The 22,425-nt window shown below is 43.0% G+C and overlaps 1 protein-coding gene across 1 annotated transcript; it reads left to right on the forward strand.

Moving 5' to 3' along the window:
- Positions 1 to 1,045: 1,045 nt before the first annotated feature.
- Positions 1,046 to 21,025, forward strand: CUNH17orf78 (chromosome unknown C17orf78 homolog). The gene is given in 7 exon segments (XM_050119576.1): positions 1,046 to 1,257; positions 2,996 to 3,082; positions 3,986 to 4,234; positions 13,914 to 14,069; positions 15,459 to 15,583; positions 16,127 to 16,261; positions 18,615 to 21,025. Coding segments are annotated over 7 exon segments (888 nt in total). The 5' UTR covers positions 1,046 to 1,199; the 3' UTR covers positions 18,693 to 21,025.
- The last annotated feature ends 1,400 nt before the right edge of the window (positions 21,026 to 22,425 follow it).

The following is a 22,425-nucleotide window of genomic DNA, read 5'->3' on the forward strand; positions in this document are numbered from 1 at the left end:
TGATTAAAATATCACAAAGCCCTTATGGAAAGTTCTTTGAACCAACTCTTTATGTGACTATCAATCAAAAGTTTCAGCCTCCAGAACCTTCTCATGCATAGCTAAGCCCATGTTGGCTTCAGTGAAGCAATTTACAGCGGGCAGGAAGGCTGTGAAGGCTCTGGACATTGATAAATATCTAACTAGACGTTTTCTTCTTTATGACCTCACCTAGCGATGCTATCAAGAAGTCTTCAGAGTTGGGCATAGTGATACACACCTATAATCTCTCTTCTTGGGAGGCAGAAGCAAGAAGATCATGAGTTCAAGGCTACCCTGGAATACAGCATGAGTTTCAAGAAAGTCTGGGCCATATGGGAAGACCTCTTTTTAAAAAAAAGTCTTTATAGCATAATACTTATTATATATATTTAATAGCAGCTACTGTCAACTGCAGACAGTAGTACTCATGCACTGTAGGTAGCTCTTTCTCATACCTCTTTTTGACTATACTCATTCCATTATTCATGAATGTGAAAATATACACAATTGGACAGGTATGCCTATGCTCATGTGAACTTATGGTTATAATTGTAAATGAATTCCAGAGATCTTTTGGTTGAGACTCAATTTATACAAGGGAAAAACTGAGTCTGAATAGCCATGTAATTTCTCCAAGGTGTCCAAAAAGGCTTGAACTAGAACTCACTTGTAGTGATTGCTAAAGTCCAATGTTCTCCCCAGCATAAGGCACTGACTCATTCAGTCATAGTTTCTTCTCCAGTGCTAGAAATTGTACCTCTTAATAGGCATCTCCATATCTCTTAATGTTGGTGTGTATACCTATGTGCCTCCATCAGAGAGCACACTTGTGAGTGACTACGTGTCTATCTGCAAGTATTTATAAAGCATATCTTTGGGTGTTTATGCACTTTCTGTGAGGGAAACCTCAAGATAATGACAGTTCTCAGAGTTGGCATCAGCAGTGAAGTCAGGGCAGACTATCAAAGTCAATCATTAATAAGCAGTTTTTGTTCTTTCTCCAATCAGTAGATTCCTGGGTCTTCAGGAAACAAGGCAAAATAGTCAGGGTAGAAGCAGACAGTCAGAGTGAAACTTGGTTTCAGAACACTAGAAGCAACAAGAGGCAAAGCCTGTAAGGGGCTGGGACGGAGTAACAGTGGGCTGTAGGCAAGAAGTGCTCATGAGGTCAGGTTGGCATGGACACCATCTTAGTCTTCAGTCTAATCATTGCATCCTTTGATTCCAACAAGAACGGTAAGTACTTCTCTAACATAATATGCTAGAACAACTAAAAGGAAGCCTAGAAAGAATTTGGAGCCTCTTCTATCAGATAGGAATGTTACCAATACCCAAGCTGTACTTTGCAGAAATCAGCCCATATATCTGATCATTAAACCCAAGGAGATATCTATCTGTTTCATAAGAAGTATTCAGGGAGTGTGGTGCCTTCTTTTTCCTCGCTCACAGGGATAACAATAAAAACATGGTCAGACAGCTCTCATTGTGAGACAGTACCACAGTTTTGTAATAACCCCTCATAAGATGTTGCCTTCGTTTTTAAGGTGGTACACTCAAATGATTTAAATGGAGATGTTAATGGGGTGAACTGAGGGAAAGGTGATATGGGGGTGGGGCGGCACTGTTTGCTACTCTTTGGTAAGTGTTGATTGACTTGTAGTTTTGTTTGTTTTTTGCTGAGGCTTGAAAGCCAGCCTTAGGAAGATGGGCAAGTGTTCGGCCACTTAGCTCTGCCTTTGCCCTGGTAGTAAATGTTTATTTAAAATACGATTTTTTTTCCAGAGTTTCCTAAACATTCCTTCTCTAAAATTAGCTAGCTGGAGGTTAAAGCAACATAGTATAAGGGGCAGCAGTAGCATGTTTATGCAAATTAAAAAAAAAATTCACGCTTGTGACCCAAGCACTTGAGAGATGGAGGTAGGAGGATTGCCATCAGAACAGAGCCAGCCTGGGCTACAGAGAGATAGATTACAGTCTTCTTCTTTTTCTTAAAAACCAGCTGAAGTTAGATGTGGTAGAGAATGATTTTTAAATTTTTTTATTAGATTTATTCATTTTATTTTATATATGAATGTTTGGCCTGCATGTATGTCTGCGTACCACATGTGTGCTTGGTGCCACTGGAGGGAGAGAACATGCATGAGATCCCCTGGAAGTGGCGGCAGGAAGAGCTGGGAATTGAACTCAGGTCCTCTACCAGAGCAGCCAGTGCCTTTACCCACTGAGCCAATCCTTTAGCCACTACAGCATGCTTTGATTCTCAGCACTTGGAAGGCAGAGGCAGCGAGCTCTCTGAATTCAAGGCCAGCCTTGTCCACACAGCTAGGTTCTAGGCCAGCTAGAGCTACATAGTGAGACCTTATCTCAAAAAGAAAATAAGAAAATGAGAAAAAAAAGAAAATAAAAAAAATGAGAAAGAAAATTCCCACACCCTGTGAACCACATACCACAAAACATAAATAAGTATGGTCTATAGCGCTGTGGAAAACTATAGAGAGCCTATATCCAAGGGAGTGCATATTAAACCTTCAAGGTTCTCTCCTTAATACAGCACGCAGAAGCTGAGCAGTGGTGGCAGGTGGATCTCTAAGCTCATGGTTAGCCTGTTCTACAGAACGAGTTCCAGACTACACAAAGAAACCCTGTCTGTTTAAAAAAAAAAATACACCAGGCAGATAGAACAGGAGTGAGCGAGAAAATAAACTGTTTAAAGAGAATAGATGGGTTATTCTTTCATTAACTTAGCAATTACATCTCTCACTTTTCTTTCTCTGAGAAAGAATACATCGGTATTCAGTTTTCTTTATAATGGAACAATTCCTACTTAAATGTATTTGGCCATGTGTTTTAAAATCTCTTTTTAGGGAGTATTTGATCTCTACAGTTCTAAGTTTTATAAGCAGAAACCTATCTCTTCCCAGAATTCTAAAGGGAGAGGAACCAGTACATCCTGACCCATTTTTTTCCTTCCTAGACCCCAGAGAGAGCAGCTGCCAAGTGGAACAGCTGCCCAGCTTCTTCCCAAAGGATGTGAGAAGCCACAAGGATTTGGTAATAAGAGGTAGGGAATAGAGACCTTTCTGGAAATTCTCTTTGCCACCCCAGGATTTTCTTTTCCTTCCTTTCTTCCTTCCTTCCTTCCTTCCTTCTTTCCTTCCTTCCTTCCTTCCTTTCTTCCTTCCTTCCTTTCTTTTTTTCTTTCTTTTTTCTGGCTTTTCAAGACAGGGTTTCTCAGTGTAGCCTTGGTTGTCCTACAACTCACGTTGTAGATCAGGCTGGCCTTGAACTCACAGAGATCCCACCTGCCTCTGCCTCCCTAGTGCTGTGATTAAAGGTGTGTGCCACCATCACCCAGCCCAGGATTTTCTTTTTAACCTTTAAAAAAATGCATTTTGGGGACTGGAACAATGATTCGGCTGTTAAGAGTATTGGCTGCTTCTCTAGAGGACTTTGGGGTCAATACCCAGCACCCACATGGCAGCTCACAACTGTCTGTAACTCCAGCTCCAGTGGCTATGCATATACATGCAGGCAAAACACCCATGATAAATTTTTTTAAATGCCACACTTCTTAGTCCAGATCTCAAATGTGCTATTTTAAAGACAGATATCTCCTCAGGAGAATGTCTGGAAATGAATTTTTATATTAACTTGTTGCCTAACGTATGACTGTATAAATCAGACGGGGATGAAGAAGAGAAGGAAATAGCACTCAGTCCTCTCTGCATTTAGGAAAACAATCTATGAGCATTGCTCTGTGCTGGATTTACTGCAGTCACTTGTCTTCAATGGCCCCTTGCAGGAAGGAGAGCAGAACAGGCACGGTTAGTACCATAAACATGGACGGAAGAGGAGGTGAACCAAAGCAGGGCAAAGTGCAGCCGTGGAGTTCAACAGGAGTCACGAATGAAAGTGAGTTATCTGCACAATGCAGATTAAGAACCCGCTTTGTTTTTCCGTTTAGTTCTTCCAGAAATTCACCCAGACATCAAAGAGGCCCCGTTCAATGAAAATCAGACTATAACTACCCTGCAGTGCCGTGGCTCTGGGAGGAGAGTGACAGTCCATCTTGCATATTCAGAGAGAAGGCCAAAGGTCAAGTATACGCTGAAGAACCTAGGAGTCTTTGCTGATCTCCATAGAAACAGCACGGCCTCCCCAAGCTGTCACCTCAGGCCCACTTCCCAGTTTCAGAATGGATAGCTTCTAACAGGTAAAGTGAGACCAAAGAGCTGCTAGAGGTAGGTTGACAGGAACTTACAGTTGACATCCTTGGTGGCCAGTATTTGTTAGCAGCCAAAGCCACAGTGAAACAAACTATTCTCCCCTTGGGAAAAAATAAGGGACCTCTCTGAGAACCAGTTTTCTAATTTCTTTAACAATAATTTTAAATTATATTTATATATTTAGTAGTATGTGTGTGAGTGTGTGTGTGTATGTGTGTGCGCACGCACGCATGAGCAAGCATGCAAATGTGTAAATATGGCCATGTATATGGAGGTTAGAGGACAACTGAAGCCACCTTTGGGAGTCAGACAAAATAGATTCGGTAGTAAATGCCCTTATCCACTGGTCCACTTCACTGACCCCAGGTCCCATATTTCTAGTTTCTAAGACTCCTTCTGGCCCTAGTGTCCTGTGATATTCATAAGATACAAAATATTTTTTGAGACAAGTTCTTACTGTATATCCCTGGCTGGACTAGACTGCTTATGTCTACTAGGCTAGCCTCAAACTTACATCAATCTATTTGCTTCTGCCTCCTGACTACCAGAATTAAATGCTTTCACCACCACGCCTAGCTGGTCTTCATTTCTGATGGGTGGGTCTTCTTTGTCTTCTTTTTTTTCTTCTCTTGCCCCCCCCCCCCCCAAGACAAAGTTTCTCTGTGTAGCCCTGGCTGTCCTGGAACTAGCTTTGTAGACCAAGCTGGCCTCGAATTCTCAAATGCTGGGACTAAAGGCATGCACCACCACCTGGTGGGTGTGTCTTCTTTTAACAATAGTTGTGGGCCAGGTGTGAAGCACTCAGGAGGCAGAGGCAGGAGGATGTCTGTGAGTTTGAGACCAGCTGGCTCTATATTGTGATTTCCAGGACAGCTATTTATGGGCAATTTACATTTGCATTCATCTGCAAATAGTTAAACAAATGTCTTTTAAAACACCGATATTTTTTGAATTTTGGTTTTTTTTTTTAGTGCACAGTAAAATCTACAAACATCGCATATTTATAGTGAAAAGTAATCCTCCCTCCTACTCTTGTCTCTCAATCCTCCAGTTCTCTGTCCCTGAGGATAGAAGGAACCACTATTACCTACTGTATTTCCTTCCATGCATGAATAGGTGTGCATACATCCCCCGCTTCAGATAAGGTCTCATATTGCCCAGGATGGCCTCCAGCTTGCTGTATACCTCAGGCTAGCCTTGAACTCCCGAAACTCCTCCCTCTACCTCCCAAGTGCTAGAAATACAGGCATGAGACCCCGTGCCCAGATCATTTGCAAATGTGAAAAGCATGGGCAGTACCACACCATCCACCCTGCTCTGCACCCTGGTTTTCCACGTGCACGGGTTTATCCTATGTCCACAGTCATAAATTTGACTATGTGTGGTTGGGTTGTAGAATATTGAATCCAAGACTTTGAACATGCTAAGCACATGTCTGTTTCTTAGCATATTATGTCACCAGCCTTACCTCATTCTTCTTCATGGTATTCTACTAAGTTGTAACTTATTTCCCTAGTTCTCCACTGGTGACAATTTTGGTTATTTCCATATTTTTTTTACTAATACAAACAATGATATTATACAGTTCTCTTGTGTATCTACTATTTATCAAGAAAAAGAACTCCAAGAAGCAGATCTGCCACATCGACAGCTGATAGCTGGTGCTCATTTAGGCCCCACAGTGGCGGTTCCAGTTTCCATTGCTATCTGCCCTGTGTGAAGCTGCTTATTCCCCAACAGCAGCAGTTCTTGATTTCAACTTCTGCCATCCTTCCCTTCTCTCACACATTCCTTCTGTCGAGTAGTTCCTGAACAATAGATTAGTGCACAGCTCTCACTTCGCACGAGGCTGTCGTTTAGGCTCTGCTGCTATAGTGTTGGAAAATAACAGTCAGTGCTTAGAGACACTGCAAAGTAGAGGGATCGCAAGCAAAATGACGTAGAAATAAACTTGGCTACTTGGCTTGTTTGTTTTTCAAGACAGGGTTTCTGTGTGTATCCCTGGCTGTCCCGGAACTCAATCTGTAGACCAGACTGGTCTTGAACTCACAAAGAAACTTTTAAAACCTACAGTAAAGATTGAAAAATAAGGGGCGGACATTTTCTTGGGATAAAGCCCAAGAATGGTAAATTACTTATTCTTACATGACTTGAATGTTTCAGTCACTTTATTATAATTAAGAGAAATTCTACCATTAAAACCTAGGACTATTGGGGTACACCTATAATCCCAATATACAACATACTGATTTTGAAGACAGCTTGAGCTATGTGAAGTCCCAAAATATACAACATACTGATTTTGAAGACAGCTTAGGCTATATGAAGTCCTGTTTCAAGAAAGAAAGAAAGAAAGAAAGAAAGAAAGGAAGGAAGGAAGGAAGGAAGGAAGGAAGGAAGGAAGGAAGAAAGAGAAAGAAAGAAAGAAAGAAAGAAAGAAAGAAAGAAAGAAAGAAAGAAAGAAAGAAAGAAAGAAAGAAAGAAAGGAAGGAAGGAAGGAAGGAAGGAAGGAAGGAAGGAAGAAAGAGAAAGAAAGAAAGAAAGAAAGAAAGAAAGAAAGAAAGAAAGAAAGAAAGAAAGAAAGGAAGGAAGGATTAAGTAGTTAATTAAACTCTACCACTAGGAGGGCTCTTAAAACCCAAGAGTCACTCAATATCAATTTATTTGGGCCTTTTCCTCTTACTGTGTGACACCCTGTTGACCTGACCGCAGTACTGGCCTTAAGTCATCTTCCAGTTCTCTGAGTGGCACCATCACGCTATACACTGTGGGACCTGAGGTAATTAAGGACATTAGCTGTCAGAAATTCTGAACCAGGAAAACTGGGGGGTTAAGGGAGAGGAAAGTTGCCAAAGATCAACCTGCCCTATTGAAAACGTTTGCCTTGGGGTGACTCCAGGCTTTGAGCTCTTTCCAAGAGCTCAAACTGATTGCCCCAGTTCCCTGTATGTTGCTGTGAGAAAAGGAGTCTTCCTCCTTCTCCCAGATGCTTCTGAGATCCCGGCTCTGAGGCAGCGCCCTATAGGATCTGAGTCGTGTAAAGAGACCTAATGGATATTTGGTTAGTTTGGGTCCTAATCACCATTCGCCAGACGCGTTTACAAAGCCACCATGACAAATCCGCACAGCCACCTTATGAATGGACTTTTGAAAGGAACTTTCTTTCAAAGTCCGAAGATGCCTGTTCTGAATTTAAACCACATTAAATCACAAAGATGCAACAGACCTCAAATAGGTTAGAAATAAAATCTAGGAAAACAGTCCGACTTAGATGGTCCCAGGAGACATGCACTCAGGCTGACGTCAGTCTGCAGAGGAGGTGTCTAAAATATAATCAAGTGGCATTAATGAAATGCTCCTCTAAGTCAGTAAGAATGTGGAATTGTAAGGACAAGAACTTTCCACAGCACAGTTGGTCTTAACAAGACATGGACCAAACATAAACTGGAGAAGGGAAACACAAGACAGTGGCTGGGGTGTAGCTCAGTTGATAGAGCGCACGCCCAAGTTGCTTTTCTCACAGAAACATACAGGGAACTGGGGCAATCAGTTACAGTACAGTTCCTGTTCCTACTGCTCAGATCTTATTTTTAGAAGCTTTCCAGTTACCCATCAGGTTTCATAGAGACCCATCTGTTTTTAACAGGACACGAGGAAGATAAAAATACCCTATCTGATTTTTGTCTTATTTTTATCTTTTCAAGACTGGTTCTCAGGTGCCCCTCACTACGTATTTGACAATAAGCCTGAACTACTGATTCTCCTGCCTCCGCTCCCTGAGTGCTGAGATGACAAGTGTGCACCACCACACACAGCTGTTTCACCCAGTTGATAAATATTTTCTACTTTGTGTTTTTGAAACAATCTCACCTTGGCTGGCCTGGAACTCACTTTGTATACCAAGCTGGCCTCAAACTCACAAAGATTCTCTGCCTTCAAATGCTAGGATCAAGGTCTGTCCAACCACATCTGGCAAATATTTTCTTCTTGTGTGACTTTTTTTTTTTCTTTCTTTCTTCTTTTGGTTTTTTTTGAGACAGAGTTTCTCTGTTCCTGGCTGTCCTGGAACTCACTCTGTAGACCAGACTAGCCTCAAACTCAGAGATCCTCCTGCCTCTGCCTCCCAGAATACTGAGATTAAAGGCGTGCGCCACCACCCATGGGCTGTGTGAGCATTTTTCAAATGTCATTTTAGTAGAGGGATTAGGATCTTTATAATTTGACCAGTGTGAACTGACATCTAAGATCTGGTTACTTCATATGAAACTGTGGGTTATGGAAGTTATAAATGTTATAAATCGAACTGGTATTTATTATGACTAGTATTTATTATTAACAATCGCCTTTGGCAAGTTAGGCATTTTCCCAGTGCTCAGTTTCTACAGTTACAACTGGAAGGGCTGACAAGATGGTCTAGTTTTCAGAGGTACAGAGGATTAAACATTAGCATGCAAGCCTAACAACAAATGTAAAGACTCCCAAATGGCCCTTCAGCCTGTGAGTATTATTACAGAATACTCTCTAAGAGACACCTCTATTTATTATTTTTGTTTGTTTCAGACAGGGTCTCACTATATAGCCTTGGTTATCCTTGAGTTCCTTATGTAGACTAGGCTGCCCTCAAACTCACAAGAGATTGACCAGAAAATGACACCTCTATTTAAATATAATGTATTTATCCAGACATGGTGGTATATGTCTGCAGTCCCAGCACTTGGGAAGCAAAGGCAGGAGGACAGGAAGTTTGAAGGCAGTCTAGCTACATAGTGAAACACAGTCTCAGAAAAAATAGTAACAATACATAGCTAGTTCAAGTTTAACTTGGGCTACTTAACTAGATCCTATCTCAAAATCCAGCCAAACAAAAAGTTATATTAAATTTATATGAAAATGGACTAAATATATTCAATGTGCTTTACTTTAAAATTAGGTTTTAAACAAAGAATCTTTTTTTTAAAGATTTATTTATTTATTATGTATACAACATTCTGCCTCCATGTATGACTGCATGCCAGAGGAGGGCACCAGATCTCATTACAGATGGTTGTGAGCCACTATGTGGTTGCTCGGAACTGAACTCAGGTCTTCTGGAAAAGCAGCCAGTGCTCTTAGCCACTGAGCCATCTCTCCAGCCCAACAAAGAATCTTTTAAAACTATGGATTATTATTGTATTTAAGAATTTCATAAAGTTGGATTTTTAAAAACCAAACTCCTTAAATTGGGGTCTTTCTATGCAAAAAAAAAAAAAACACTGAAGTCTTACTATGCAGTCCTTGCTTGCCTAGAATTCTGTACATAGGCCTGACTGGCCTTGAACTCTACTCTAGAACACTGGGATTAAAGGTGAGTACCACCACGCCTAGAAAGCTGGGAGGTCCTTGTGGATTGTTTTTGAGGCAGTGTCTCATTCTGTAACCCTAAGTGGCAGAAACTTTCAAATAAACCAGATCGATCTCAACTTGCTTTGACCTTCCTGCCTCTTGCCTTCCAGGTCCTGGGGCTAGAGGCATGTGCCATCATGGTCACCTTAAATTGGGGCATTCAGTTCAAATACCTTCAGCCAAAGAAAAACTAATTTTGCAATCCCATCATCAATGGAATAAAGTGGTTTTTTTTTTTTTTTTTCTGAGACAGGGTTGTTCTCTATATAGCCCAGGCTGTCCTAGAACTCACTCTGTATGACTTTGATCTCAGTCAGAAATCGCCTGCCTCTGCTTCTTCCCAGTGCTGGGATTAAAGGGGTATGCCACCACCACCTGGAGGAAATAAAATGTATTTCAAACCTGTTCTACCTTGATGTTCAGATACCTCAGAGATAGGACCTGAAAGAGATGGGCTGCCAATGTGGACATTAATTCAGAGGACTGGAAGTACACTGACAGATGAAGCCTACCCAGTAGACTCTGAAGTCACATTCTCATGGGAATACGGGACTATGTCTCCATGCCATTATCCCTCTGGCTACCAGACGGAGTTCTTCTGCTTAGAGAGACAGTCTCTAGGCTTTCCCTTATCTTTCAATCCCAGTTCACTCAGCTTGCAAAGTGTTTTCATACCTGCTTTCTTGTTTTTATTTATTTCTGATGTTTACAACACCTCTGAGAAATAGATATAGTGAGTATGGTTTCTTTGGTTTTTTTTTTTTTTTTTTTTTTTTTTTTTTTTTTTTTTTTTTTTTTNATGGTTTTGGAGCCTGTCCTGGAACTAGCTCTTGTAGACCAGGCTGGTCTCAAACTCACAAAGATCCGCCTGCCTCTGCCTCCCGAGTGCTGGGATTAAAGGCGCGCGCCACCACCGCCCGGCTAGTGAGTATGTTTTATTACAACAATATTGCAAACAGGGAAACCAAAACTCAGAATTATGTAACTTGTCCAAAGTGAGTTCTGCTTATCTTCAAACATGTATGTTACCACTTAAGAGAAGTGACTGGAGCCAGACTTCAACTCAGATCAGGGACCACTATTTAGCCTGTCATTTGTTGTATGATGACTGGTATTGAAAGCTGCCCGAGTCCGATTGTTCCCTCTACACAACTGTTAAAACTGTCACTCTGATGTTTTACTTGTCAAGTTGTTCAACATCTCTGCCGATTAACAACAACAAATGATAATTTTAAAGGATATAAAGACGTGTGACAGTAATTTAGAGGCAGATGGTGGTGGTAACACTTATAGTCTCAGCGCTCAGGAAGCAGAGGCAAAGGTATCTCTGTGAGTCAAGGCCAGCCTGGTTCACAGGGTGCATTCCAGGACAGCCTGGACAGAGAAACCCTGTCTCAAAAAATTAAAACAAAAAAAGAGCAATTTAGAAAAGCTAAAGAAAAGTTATGATAAGAAACCATGCAAAATGGAATAAAGGCTCACAAGATGGTTCCAAAGGGGAAGGTGCTTGCTGCTCAATGATCCAAACCTGAATACCAGAGTTTGAACCCTAGCACCCAAATAAACATAGAGAACCACCTTCACAAAGTTATCCTCTGACCTCAACCTGGACACCTTGGCATGCACCACTCCCCAGGAAATAATACAGTTTCAAATGGAGTAAAAGACTAGTTTTGGTGGCACACTTAGAACCTCAGTAGTTGGGAAGGCAAGAGTCTCACTTCATGTTTGAGGGCAGTCTGGCCATAGTGCATTTGATGCTAGGCTAATATGGGCTACATAGGCACACCCTATCTTTTAAGTACAAGGGGTGAGGGTGTGGAGTGGAAGAGTCACCACTGTCTGAATTGGATTAGGTCCATTCTATAAGCAGGTGGAGTTGGGTGCAGACTACAGCCAGAATTCATCTGCTCCTCCTCACTTTTATCCCTGGCTGAATCCTGTCACCCCTCACCTGCTGTCTCCAAAATCTGCTGCCACCACCAGGTGATGCTTCCTCTACCCTTGTCCCATAACGGTCCCTTTCTAACACAGCAGTCCAGTGAATGGTCAATTAAAATGAATCTTGGCTGGGCATGGTGGCTCACACCTGTAATCGCAGCACTTATGAATCTGAAGCAGGACTACTGTGAGTTGGAGGCCAGGCTAGGCTGCAGAGTTAGACCCTGTCTCAAACAAACAAACAAACAAACAAACAAAAAATAATAACACCCTCCCCACAAAAAGGTCACTCTTGATCAAAACCTTGCAACAGATCCTTATTTCCAAAGCCCTGAACTTGGCACACAGAGCCTAGATTCCTGCATCCTCTCAGTCCTCATCCTCTCCCTTGCTCCTCCATGCTGGCTACTGGCTGCCTACTGCTTCCCTATAACTGTAACCTTCAGACACGCTCTGCCTTTAGGACTTTATTTCCATTGTCCCCTCCACCTAGGTTATTTCCCTCAAGTCTTGGCTCAATTCTAACCTCAGAGAGGCTTGGCCTATACTGCAGGTTGCCCAACTCTTACCTATGACTATTCCTCCGACTACTTTGTCTTGCAAATTTCTTTTGCTCTTTATTTGTTTGTTTGATTGATTGACTTATTGTTCTTTAAAACAGGGTTTCTTTCTCTGTGTAGCCCTGGCTGTCCTGGAACTTGCTCTGTAGAGCAGGCTGGCCTCGAACTCAGAGATCTACCCGGCTTTGCTGGATTAAAGGCATGCACCACCACCGACTAGCTGCTGGTTTTGGTTTTTTTTTTTTTTTTTTTGGTTTTTCGAGACAGAGTTTCTCTGTGGCTTTGGGGCCTGTCCTGGAACTAGCTCTGTAGACCAGGATGGTCTCGAACTCACAGAGATCCACCTGCCTCTGCCTCCCAAGTGCTGGGATTAAAGGCGTGCACCACCACTGCCTGGCCTGGTTTTGTTTTTTAAAGATTTATTTTTTTAATATATGTGTGTCTGCCTGCATTTGTATGTACGTGTATCACAGGTACACGGATGCCAACAGCGGCTAGAAGAGGGCACTGCATTCCCTGGAACTGAAGTTATAGGCACTTATGAGAAGCCTGATGTGATGCTGGGAACCAAACCCAGGTCCTAAAAAATCAGCAAGTACTCTTAACCACCAAGCCATCTCTCTCATGCCTGATTTTGGCTTGTAAGACGTAGTCTTACACTATGTAGCTCAGACTACCTAGGAACTCATTAGTTACCCCAGGATGGCTTTGAACTCTTGGTAATCCTCCAACTCAGCCTACCAGTGCTGGGATTACAGGATGAGCTACCATGAGTGGCTTCTTGTTCTTGATTGATTGACTGATTGATTGATTGATTGATTGATTAGTGCTTTTGAGAATCTCTCTCCTTGTGGCCCTGGCTGTCCTGATCACTATGTAGACCAGGCTGACCTTGGCCTCCCAAGTGCTGGGATCAAAGGCATGTGCCACTATGCCCATCTCTAGTTTTAGTTTTTAAGTAGCACTTACCCTAATATAGAATAATGTTTTTGTTTAGTTTTGTTTTTTGAGGTAGGGTCCTGCTATTCTGCTGTGGCTAGCTTGGTACTCACTATGTAGCCTAAGTGGGCCTTGAACTCAAGGTTATCTTCCTGCCTCAGTCTCCCGAGTGCTGGGACTATAGGCAGGTGCCACTACACCCAGTCATAAAATATATAAGGTCATTGTTGTCTCTGCTTCCTCTGCCCTGACCCCTGTTATTATGAATCCAACTGATAGAAGATTTGGAGCAGTGCCTGGCACATAATAGACACTGGTTTTTTTAATATTAAATGATGAAACTGAGGAGAACATGAAGCTGGGTGCCTTTCCATCTCCTAGCTCCTCTTACTTGCACCACTGCCTTCTCAGAGTAGTTGACGGGGCTGCACTGCACAGGCCTGCAGCAGTCATTTAGGTGATGCATCTCAAGTTCTTCCCTGGACTTTGGAACCTCTATTAGTGAAGGAAATGCTCAGTAAGGTCACACCCTCTATCTTTATTATTACTATTATAACCTCAAGAATGGTAGACAAGCAAGATATGGCTCATTCCTTCCCTCTGATTATAGTCAAAGGATTCCTGGAGATTTAATACATATCTCTTCTTGGTATCTCTGGCCTCATTTATTCTTGGCATTATTCTGTGCCTACACCTAAAACCTATGAACACACAGGTCAATGGGGCCACAGTTAGAAATGCAGTATGAAGTGAGGAGATCTAGGGTTTTGTCACAGAAAACCAAAGTAGGATGATGCTTGCTGTGCTACAGTTGTCCATCTGTTGCTTCTTTTTTGTTTTATAGCTTTCTTACCAGGGATCTCTCACTGCAAGGTCTACCCAGCAAAGAGTAGATCTGCTTCATCAGAGACGGTACCCAATACTACCACCTCCACAACTCCTAGAAGAAAAGAAGAGAAAACTACAAGCACTGGGGGTTTTCCCAGCCCTTTATCACAAGGTACAAATTAAGTAGAGGTGGTAAAGCAAGAGTAGGAAGAAAAAGAGACATTTTAGCCCCAATATTACTCTAGGTCCCCTAGGACTTTCTTGGAGGCTGAGAAGCTACTTTATATTTAAAAATTATTCCATGTTTTAATAAGAGAAAAAAAAAAGGTTCTCCATAAGGAAGTTCCCAGAAACATTTGTAGTTCAACACAGTCAATAATCCTTTCCTTGAGGGTGGAGAGATGGCTCGGTGGTTAAGAACCATCTTCACCTAATGTTAAGCTCCAACTTCAGGTATCTCACACAACCACCTGTAATTCTAGTTCCAAAGGATCTGATGTGCTCTGGTCCCTGAGGGTACAGGCATGCACCAGTGCACATAAAGTCACACAGACACCACGCACGTGTGTGCGCATGCACGCACACACATATACACACACACACACGACTATATATAATAAATCTTTTATTGAAAATGGTAATTCCTTATTTCATGAAAGTGGCCTCAGATTTGGAAACGGACTACATCCAACTGGTACATAACAGCCTCTTGCATGGACAGATGTATATTTAATAGTAAGCAATTACTAACAGAGATGACACCAACCAACATGTCTTCATCTTCGCTGGTTTTTAAAAACAGCCCTTCCTAAATTGGCCAAAACTCAAATTCTATAAGATTCATGTTTGGGTTGCATCCCAGGTTCATTCCAGTGGAAAAGTATAATGAGATCAGTAATAATATAATAGATGGGAGCCTTCTGACCTGGCCTTGGCTTAGGATTCAAAAGCAGTGACAATTCACCGCTGTTCTTCCTGTACCCTCGGAAACCAAGACTGGAGCGGTAATTTTCATTTTGTTTTTGTTTCTTTTTGAGACGGGGTCTCAATGTAGCCCTGACTAGTCTGGAGCTCATTAAATAGATGAGGCTGGCCTTGGGCTTAGAGACCTGCCTGCTTCTGCCTCTTGAGTGCCAGGATGAAAGGTACGTGCCACCAGACCTGAAATGAAGATGATGTCTGTATATTTGTATTGCTTTTTCTTTTTTCAATGGCAGAGATGGAAAGAGATACGATTTTTGCTTTTAAGACTGGGAACTTCAAGAGGACTGACTGGGAACAATGGGTGAAGCGCTCCCTGTGCACCCCAGGTTTTTCTTCCCAAGAACAGTGCAAGAATCAGCATGCATGACTCTGGAGAATCCCAGATTCTAGGGAAGGTGGCTCATTCATAAAAGAAGCTAGTGAGGGGCCCATGCTGCCACCGCACCTGATTCTGAGCCCCAGGTGGAAAACCAGGCTCTGTCTCTGAGTCAGGAGTCCCTGATTTGTCTGAGGAGGAGTCGCAGTCCTGCTGAGCCTTGCTCATGTTCTCTTTCTCTACATCCCTCTTTCCTTTCAGACACAGATGTGTCCTTAAAGAAGAGGCAGAAATGGAGTATTGTCACCAAAGCTCTGATTGCTGCTGCTCTGCTGCTTGGGGGAGTCATCATTATAGTGTTTGTCATCTTCGAAGTCCCATGCCCAGTGAGTCTGCTGATGTCCACAGAGGAACTGGGTCCCTGGCTCCACCAATTGAGGCTGCTTTCTCTTGGAAAGGCAGAATAGCGTAAGGAAAGCAAGCACCAGCTGAGTGGCTTGTGGGAAGTTGCTTGACTTCTCCATTCTACAGCTGCCTTCTCTGTGAAACAGGATTCCTGATGTAGCCTTGCTTGTGGCTGTGGCAGCGAACCAGGATCCTGTTTGAGAGGCACCTAGTACATCAAAGGTGCTCTCTTAACGTGAGCTCCTTTCTCCCACTCTCTAGGAAGTGTGGTTCTAGTTAGTGTCTTCCTTAGAGAGGAGCATTTTTTCTAGAATCCTAGTACTTGGAAGGTAGGGAGCAGACCAGGAATTCCAGGCTAGCCTTGCAAAATTGAGGCCAGTCAGGTTACATGACAGAAAGAAGGGGGGAAGGGGGGAGTGTAAGAAAACAGAGCATTGTTTCTTTTAAATGACTTGACAGGAAGGTTGGAAGATAATCCAATGTGTACCAGCCACTGAAATGATAACCAGCCGTTCTCTCTTCAGAGTCCATGCCTCAGAGCCAGAAGGCGGTGCCAATGGCAATGGCTATGGAGAAGGGAAAGAAAGGAAGACCAGCAACCTGGGACAACTGAGTCCCAGTAGGACTTGCAGCCTGAGAAGGGAAGTATTCTCTGTATAGTTTGTGCCATGTGTCTAGACAAAACAATGCTAACCTGTAAGTGATGAGATGTGGTCAAATGCTTCAGTGATAAAACAAATGTGATGAATTATTCTGTGTCAAAAAACTGGCCAGGCCAGGAAGTGGGGCACCTGCCTTTAATCCCAGCACTCAGGAGGCTGAGGCAGGTAGAGCTCTGTGAGTTCGAGGCCAGCCTGGGCTACAGAGCAAGTGCTAAGACAGGCTCCAGAGCTACACAGAGAAACCCTGTCTCAGAAAACAAAAAGCAAAACAAAACTGGACAGATGCAGATGTGGTGGTGCACTCCTTTAATCCCGACACTCGGGAGGCAGAGGCAGGTGGACCTCTTTGAGTTCAGGCCACCCAGGTCTACATAGTGAGTTCCAGGATAGCCAAACAAACAAACAAAGCAAAAACACATTGTTATTTGGCTGAGTTTGGCAGTATGCATCTATAATACTAGCATGATCAGGCAGAGGAAGAATCAACAATTGAAAGCCAGCCTCAGCTTCAGCTACATAAGGAAGTCTGAGGCCACCCTGTGCTACAGGAGATACCATCTAAACAAAAACAAAATAAAGAAAATAATAATACTAAGAGAGAACAGAGACATGTGGGGGTGGGGAAAGAAGTTGGTTAGAGAGAAATATATATGTCTGGGACCTAAATATACTGAGTCAAAATGTGTAATGTCTAGAGTTGGGACCAGGGGTCTTTATTATCATTACTGTTATTCAGATGTGTTCTCACTATGTTGCCTAGACTAATCTTAATTTTTTTACGTCAAGTCATCCTCCTATCTCAGCTTTCCAAGAAGCTTATTCTACTCCCATGCTCATCTTATTCTTAAATTTTTAATAAGCTCCCTAAGGGGGCTGGAGAGGTGGCTCAGAAGTTAAGACCAGTTCTTAGCACCAAAACAGGGTGGCTCACAACTACATTTTAACTCCAATTCCATGGGGTACAATGCCCTCTTCTGGCCTCCTTGGGTACACATATGGTGTACCACAAGCAAGCAGCCACCTACACATCTAAAAGTTGTGCAGGTGCCAAAGAGATGCTCAGTGGTTAAGAGTACTTGTCGCTCTTCCAAAGGACCTGGATTTGATTCTTAGCACCCACATGGTTGCCCACAACTGTAACTCCAGTTCCAAGGGTTCCAACACATTCTTCTGATCTCTTTAGGTATCACACACACACATGGCACACATACATACATGTAGGCAGAATACCTATAAACAAAACTGTATAACGTTCATAATAGTTGGGCATTTAGAAAATGCATACAAAATCTGATAGGTCATAAACTCAAACACAGTAAGGGTGGAACTGGATTATTTAAAATATTTAAACCAGGTGTATGCCACACTCTGCATGGCTTCAAGGACTGGCCTAACTGGCTGATGAGGGAATGAGAGAAGGACAGACACAGGGACACATTTACCGAAAGACGGGGATCAGCTGGGTTCCGCTCATTCTGATGGACAGCACCGACTGCTGCCCAGAACTTCAGCTCATTTATTTTATAGAACTGAATGAAGGACGCAGGCTTATAATACACACCCAGGTAAAGAAGCGGCTCATGGTCTACAGCTGAACAAGGAGGCAGGTCTAGCTCATCTCAGTAGTAGGTCTCTGGGGGAGCAGTCCCAGGCTGCAGTCATCCAGGAGGAGAAGCTGTGGTTTCTAGTTTTTGCACACACTGGGCAATCATTTGTAAACACTGGCACTAGGACCAGAAGAAGGCTTTGTCGTTTCTCTGAACCTCACCGGGGAAGGCTTCCCACTCCTATGGGTCTGAGGCACTGGGGTCGTTGGCATGGCTGTGCCCATGTTAGCAATACACATTCACTCAGGACTCATCCACTCCCCACAGGTGTGGTGCACACACCTATATTCCCTGCACTTGGGTGATAGAGGTAGGACGAGCAAGAGTTCAAGGCGTTCTCCACTACGTAGTGAGGCAGCTTGATGTACAAGAGACCTTGTTTCAAAAATAAATATTCAGATCCTAAAATCTCTTTCCAAATCCTCTTTAAACATAAAGAGATTCTTTGGGTTTGATTCAAGGAAGTGGAATTCTTGTGCATATGGGATCCAGTGTCGCCGCACACTCAGGGCCTTTTCCATTCCAGAAAACCTGGTCAAGACATGGGCGATGGGCCCTCTGCTAGTGGCTTATAGGTTCTTGACTCATGAGCAAGTGTCATGTTTTCTCAGAACAACCGTCAGGCAGGTAAAGAGGGAAACCCAGGTGTACTGGACTGAAATAGGTTTTCTCCTCAGCGATCCCTTGCTGAGTCGGTTCATCTGCACACTTACTTACCTTTCGTGTGTCCTTTCCATCTCTAGGTTGGACAAGATGCTCCTAACTCTTCAGCCTCAACGACAACTACAGGCGTCACTATAACCCACCAGACATACTTCTGAGCTCGGCTTTGCCTCACTCTGAACGCCAGTGCTGTCTTCTGCGCCACCGTCTCCTTATTGCAAATCATTACAGACTGAAGCCCTCACACTCGTATCTTCACGGGGACTTTATAATCAAATATATGCCAGGACAGTGAAGGAAGACCCTGGGCCAACAGAGCTACCCTCATGCCCTGCACCTGACACAGACGTAAGCCTCTGTGATTCACTTTGTACATCCATAAAATGGGTTATCTGTCCATCGCAGCAAATGAAGACAAAGCCCCTGCCTCCGAGTGTTGTGAATGACCTTGTCTTCAGTGAAAGCCAAGACGCGGTCTCCAAAGAGCCGGAGCCGACAGCATCCACATCCCAGCTCCTCTGCTGCCCTCCCGGCTTTCTTCATGCTCACTGGCTGTCAGCGAGCTGACACGGGCATCTGCTCTCCCAGGCTTATGATTTAATGACTTAGCCTCTGTCAGTATACCTGATAAAGAGAACCCAGCATTAAGCATCCCAAAAGCCCTTCTAATAAGCCATTCCTGAAGGGTTTCAGGACAGCAGAATATAGCATTAAAATCAGATTGAAACATTCAGGATTCCTAAAGGAGGTCTGATATTAAGCCTTTTCTTTCCTGATGCTGGGATTTGGACCAAGGTCCTCACTCTGCAAGTGCTATGCCACTGGGACATAACTAAGCCCTTTTGTAAAGGTGACTTTTATTTTGAAAGGTAGGTTCTCACCAGTTACCCAGAACCTGGAACTCTCTTAGTGGACCAAGAGCTTTCAACTCTCTTACTTCAGCCTCCCAGAGGAGCTGGCAATACAACTGTGAACCACCAGGCCTGGCTATGTCTTATTTAATTTTTTTTTTTTTGAGACTGGATTTTATGTGTGTAGCCCAGGCTGGCCTCCAACTTGCTGTGTAGCTGAGGATCACCTTGAACTCCCAACTTTCCTGCCTCTACTTCCTGGCTAGGCACTATTTTACCAATGAGCGGCATGTGGTTTTAATTAAAGACCTGAGAACAAAATGATCCCACTCACAGGGACACGGCTACGAGTAGAGTCTGACCTGCTTAGACAGGATTTCGGTGAGAAAGCAGAACTGGGGACTGGAGCAGCTGATGCAGCGAACGGTGCTGTTCTGTGTTGTCCTGTGTTGTCCCGTGTTGTCCTGTGTTGTCCTGTGTTGTCCCGTGTTGTCCTGCTTCTTTCCCAAGAGCGTGAAACCGTTCCAACTGCTGATGTTCCCCTCCTCCATGTACACACTATTCCTCATATACATATATATTACATGTAGCCCAGGCTAGTGTTGAACTACGTACATATCCCAGGATGACCTTCAGCTCATGATCCTCCTGTCTCCCACTTTTCATGCACTGAAATTACAGTATGTGTCACCAGGCCTGGCAAGTGACTCTGTTTTCTTAGTTCTCTAGAAGAAACCGTTCCTTTCACGTCAAGTACTGTTCCCAACAGAATTCTTGAAAGTGTACTAACTAAGCAGGGGACAAGCTGAGCCAGGAGGAAGGGACAGACACAAAACAATGATGATGCAAAGTTTCCCGGAAGAGCTGGAGAACCTCTCAGATTCCACAGAACACACTTTCAGCACACAGCAGACAGGGACAAAAGACTATGTGTTGTGTTGGATGTGTGAGTGGACCATTTGCACCCTAGTAGTGACTCAAAACATTGCCTCGAGTTTATCCGGACACCTGCTATTTTGCTTGGCCATATATTTGAGCAAACAAACAAACAAAACACTGTTTTTTTTCCCCAGGTCTGGTAGGAAAGTTATTAAAAAGATTCTATTTGCTCTTAGGATTAACGCCAGCATCCATCTCACCCCTGCCCTCATCCACAACAGAATGTCCCACAACCCGAAAGCATCGTGAGATTTCCTAGAAGATGAAAGCCATGGCTAAGCCGGTGCTCATCAGTTCTGCTCTTCGGCAAAAGTGAAATTGGGTAACATCTGTACTGATTTTCTTCACAGAAACTGACACAATCAAAAGTATGTTTTCCCTGTCAAAAGAATCTTCTGAGGATTTCCCCACTCCCTCATCGGTCAACAGCTTCGAATTCCTTCCGCAGTGGAGAGAGGATCGTGGAAACTAGGAGATGAGAGAGCGAGAGCAGAGAAAAGGGGGCACTCGTGTGTGGACTTTGGGATGTGGACTTCAGTCTGAAGATTGCTCCAGAGTCAGACACAAATGCTCGGGTCATCACTCTGGGTGACACTCTTAGAAAACACTTCAGTGCAACTGCCAATGAGTCTTCTGCCAAGTGCCAAGTCTCTGTTGCAAACTCTTTCTCATTAAAATATATTCTATTTTTCTGACTACTAAAGTGCATTTTCATTATCAAAATTTATATCAAACAATATAAAGTGTAAAGTAATATAAGATTAAAAGTTATATTTACTCTCCCACAGGTAACCAATAACACTGATACTTCTTTTATAGGCATAATAAGTGTATGTGCATATAATAAGAGACATATATTACATAGCACAATACTCTCCATGCTACTTTCAACAGAATGCCCTCTTTCCCCACTAATATATTACTGTCGTATTTCCAATTGCCCATTAATTTCCTTGTGTTTATTTTCAGTGGGTTTTTTTTTTTTTTTTTTTTTTTTTTTTTTTTTTTTTTTTTTTTTTTTTTTTTTTTTTTTTTTTTTTTTTTTTTTTTTTTTTTTTTTTTTTTTTTGGTTTTTTTCAAGACAGGGTTCCTTGACAGGGTAGCTTTGGTGCCTGTCCTGGAACTAGCTCTTGTAGACCAGGCTGGCCTCGAACTCACAGAGATCCGCCTGCCTCTGCCTCCCGAGTGCTGGGAATAAAGGCGTGCACCACCACTGCCCAGCTTTATTTTCAGTTTAAAAGGCAGCTAGAACGCTTTCTTTCTGAAGGATCTGTATGATGACCCTTTTGTTTTGCTAGACAAGGTCTCATGTAGCCCAGCTAGCTTTGAGTTCACAATGTAGCTAAGGATGATCTTGAACTTCTGATTTTTCTCTCACTAGCTCCTAGGACTAGGACTGTAAGTGTACGCCACCCTACCTGGCTAATATTCCAATACAGCACTTCCTCCCCCCCACACACACTCTGTAGCCCAGGCTGGTCTGATCTTAATGTGAGATAGACTGTCACCATCTTCTTGCCTCAGCTTCCCAAGGGCTGAGATTACATCCTGAACCACCTGCTCAGCTTTCCAGTACTTCTGGATAGGTACAGAGATGAGGGCAGATAGTTGCTTGGTGCAAACAAGACAAGTTCACAAAAAAATTCCACTTTGAACTTTTGAGGCTATTGCTTAACGACTGAGTAAACAGCTGTAGTGTGGGGTGTTAAAAGGGTTCCTTTGAAGCCAGGCACAATGGGTCATTCCTATAATCCTAACACTGACAGCTAAGGCAGGAAGACTGCTACGATTTCCTCCAGGTGAGTGTGGACTACATAGTGAGTTCTCTGTAAACCTTGGCTACAGACTGAGACCCTGTCTCAAAATAAAAAAAAAAAAATACTTTAAAAGAGAGTAATAGAATGTAAATAACTGAAAGCAGAAGTGGGGACCAATTTGAAGAAGAAAGAAGCCAGTGGGGTAAAAGTACAAGATTCAAGTGTGATACTTACATATGAAACTCTCATAATGAAACCCGTTTATTCTGTATGCTGAGCAAAACAAGAGAAAATAAGAATGGCTACTAGGAAGGTTCCCCCCCCAAAAAAAACTACATTATTTT

Source organism: Alexandromys fortis, unplaced genomic scaffold (assembly GCF_014885135.2).
Source record: "Alexandromys fortis isolate MF-2015 unplaced genomic scaffold, M_Fortis_MF-2015_v1.1 scaffold_173, whole genome shotgun sequence".
NCBI lineage: Eukaryota > Metazoa > Chordata > Mammalia > Rodentia > Cricetidae > Alexandromys > Alexandromys fortis.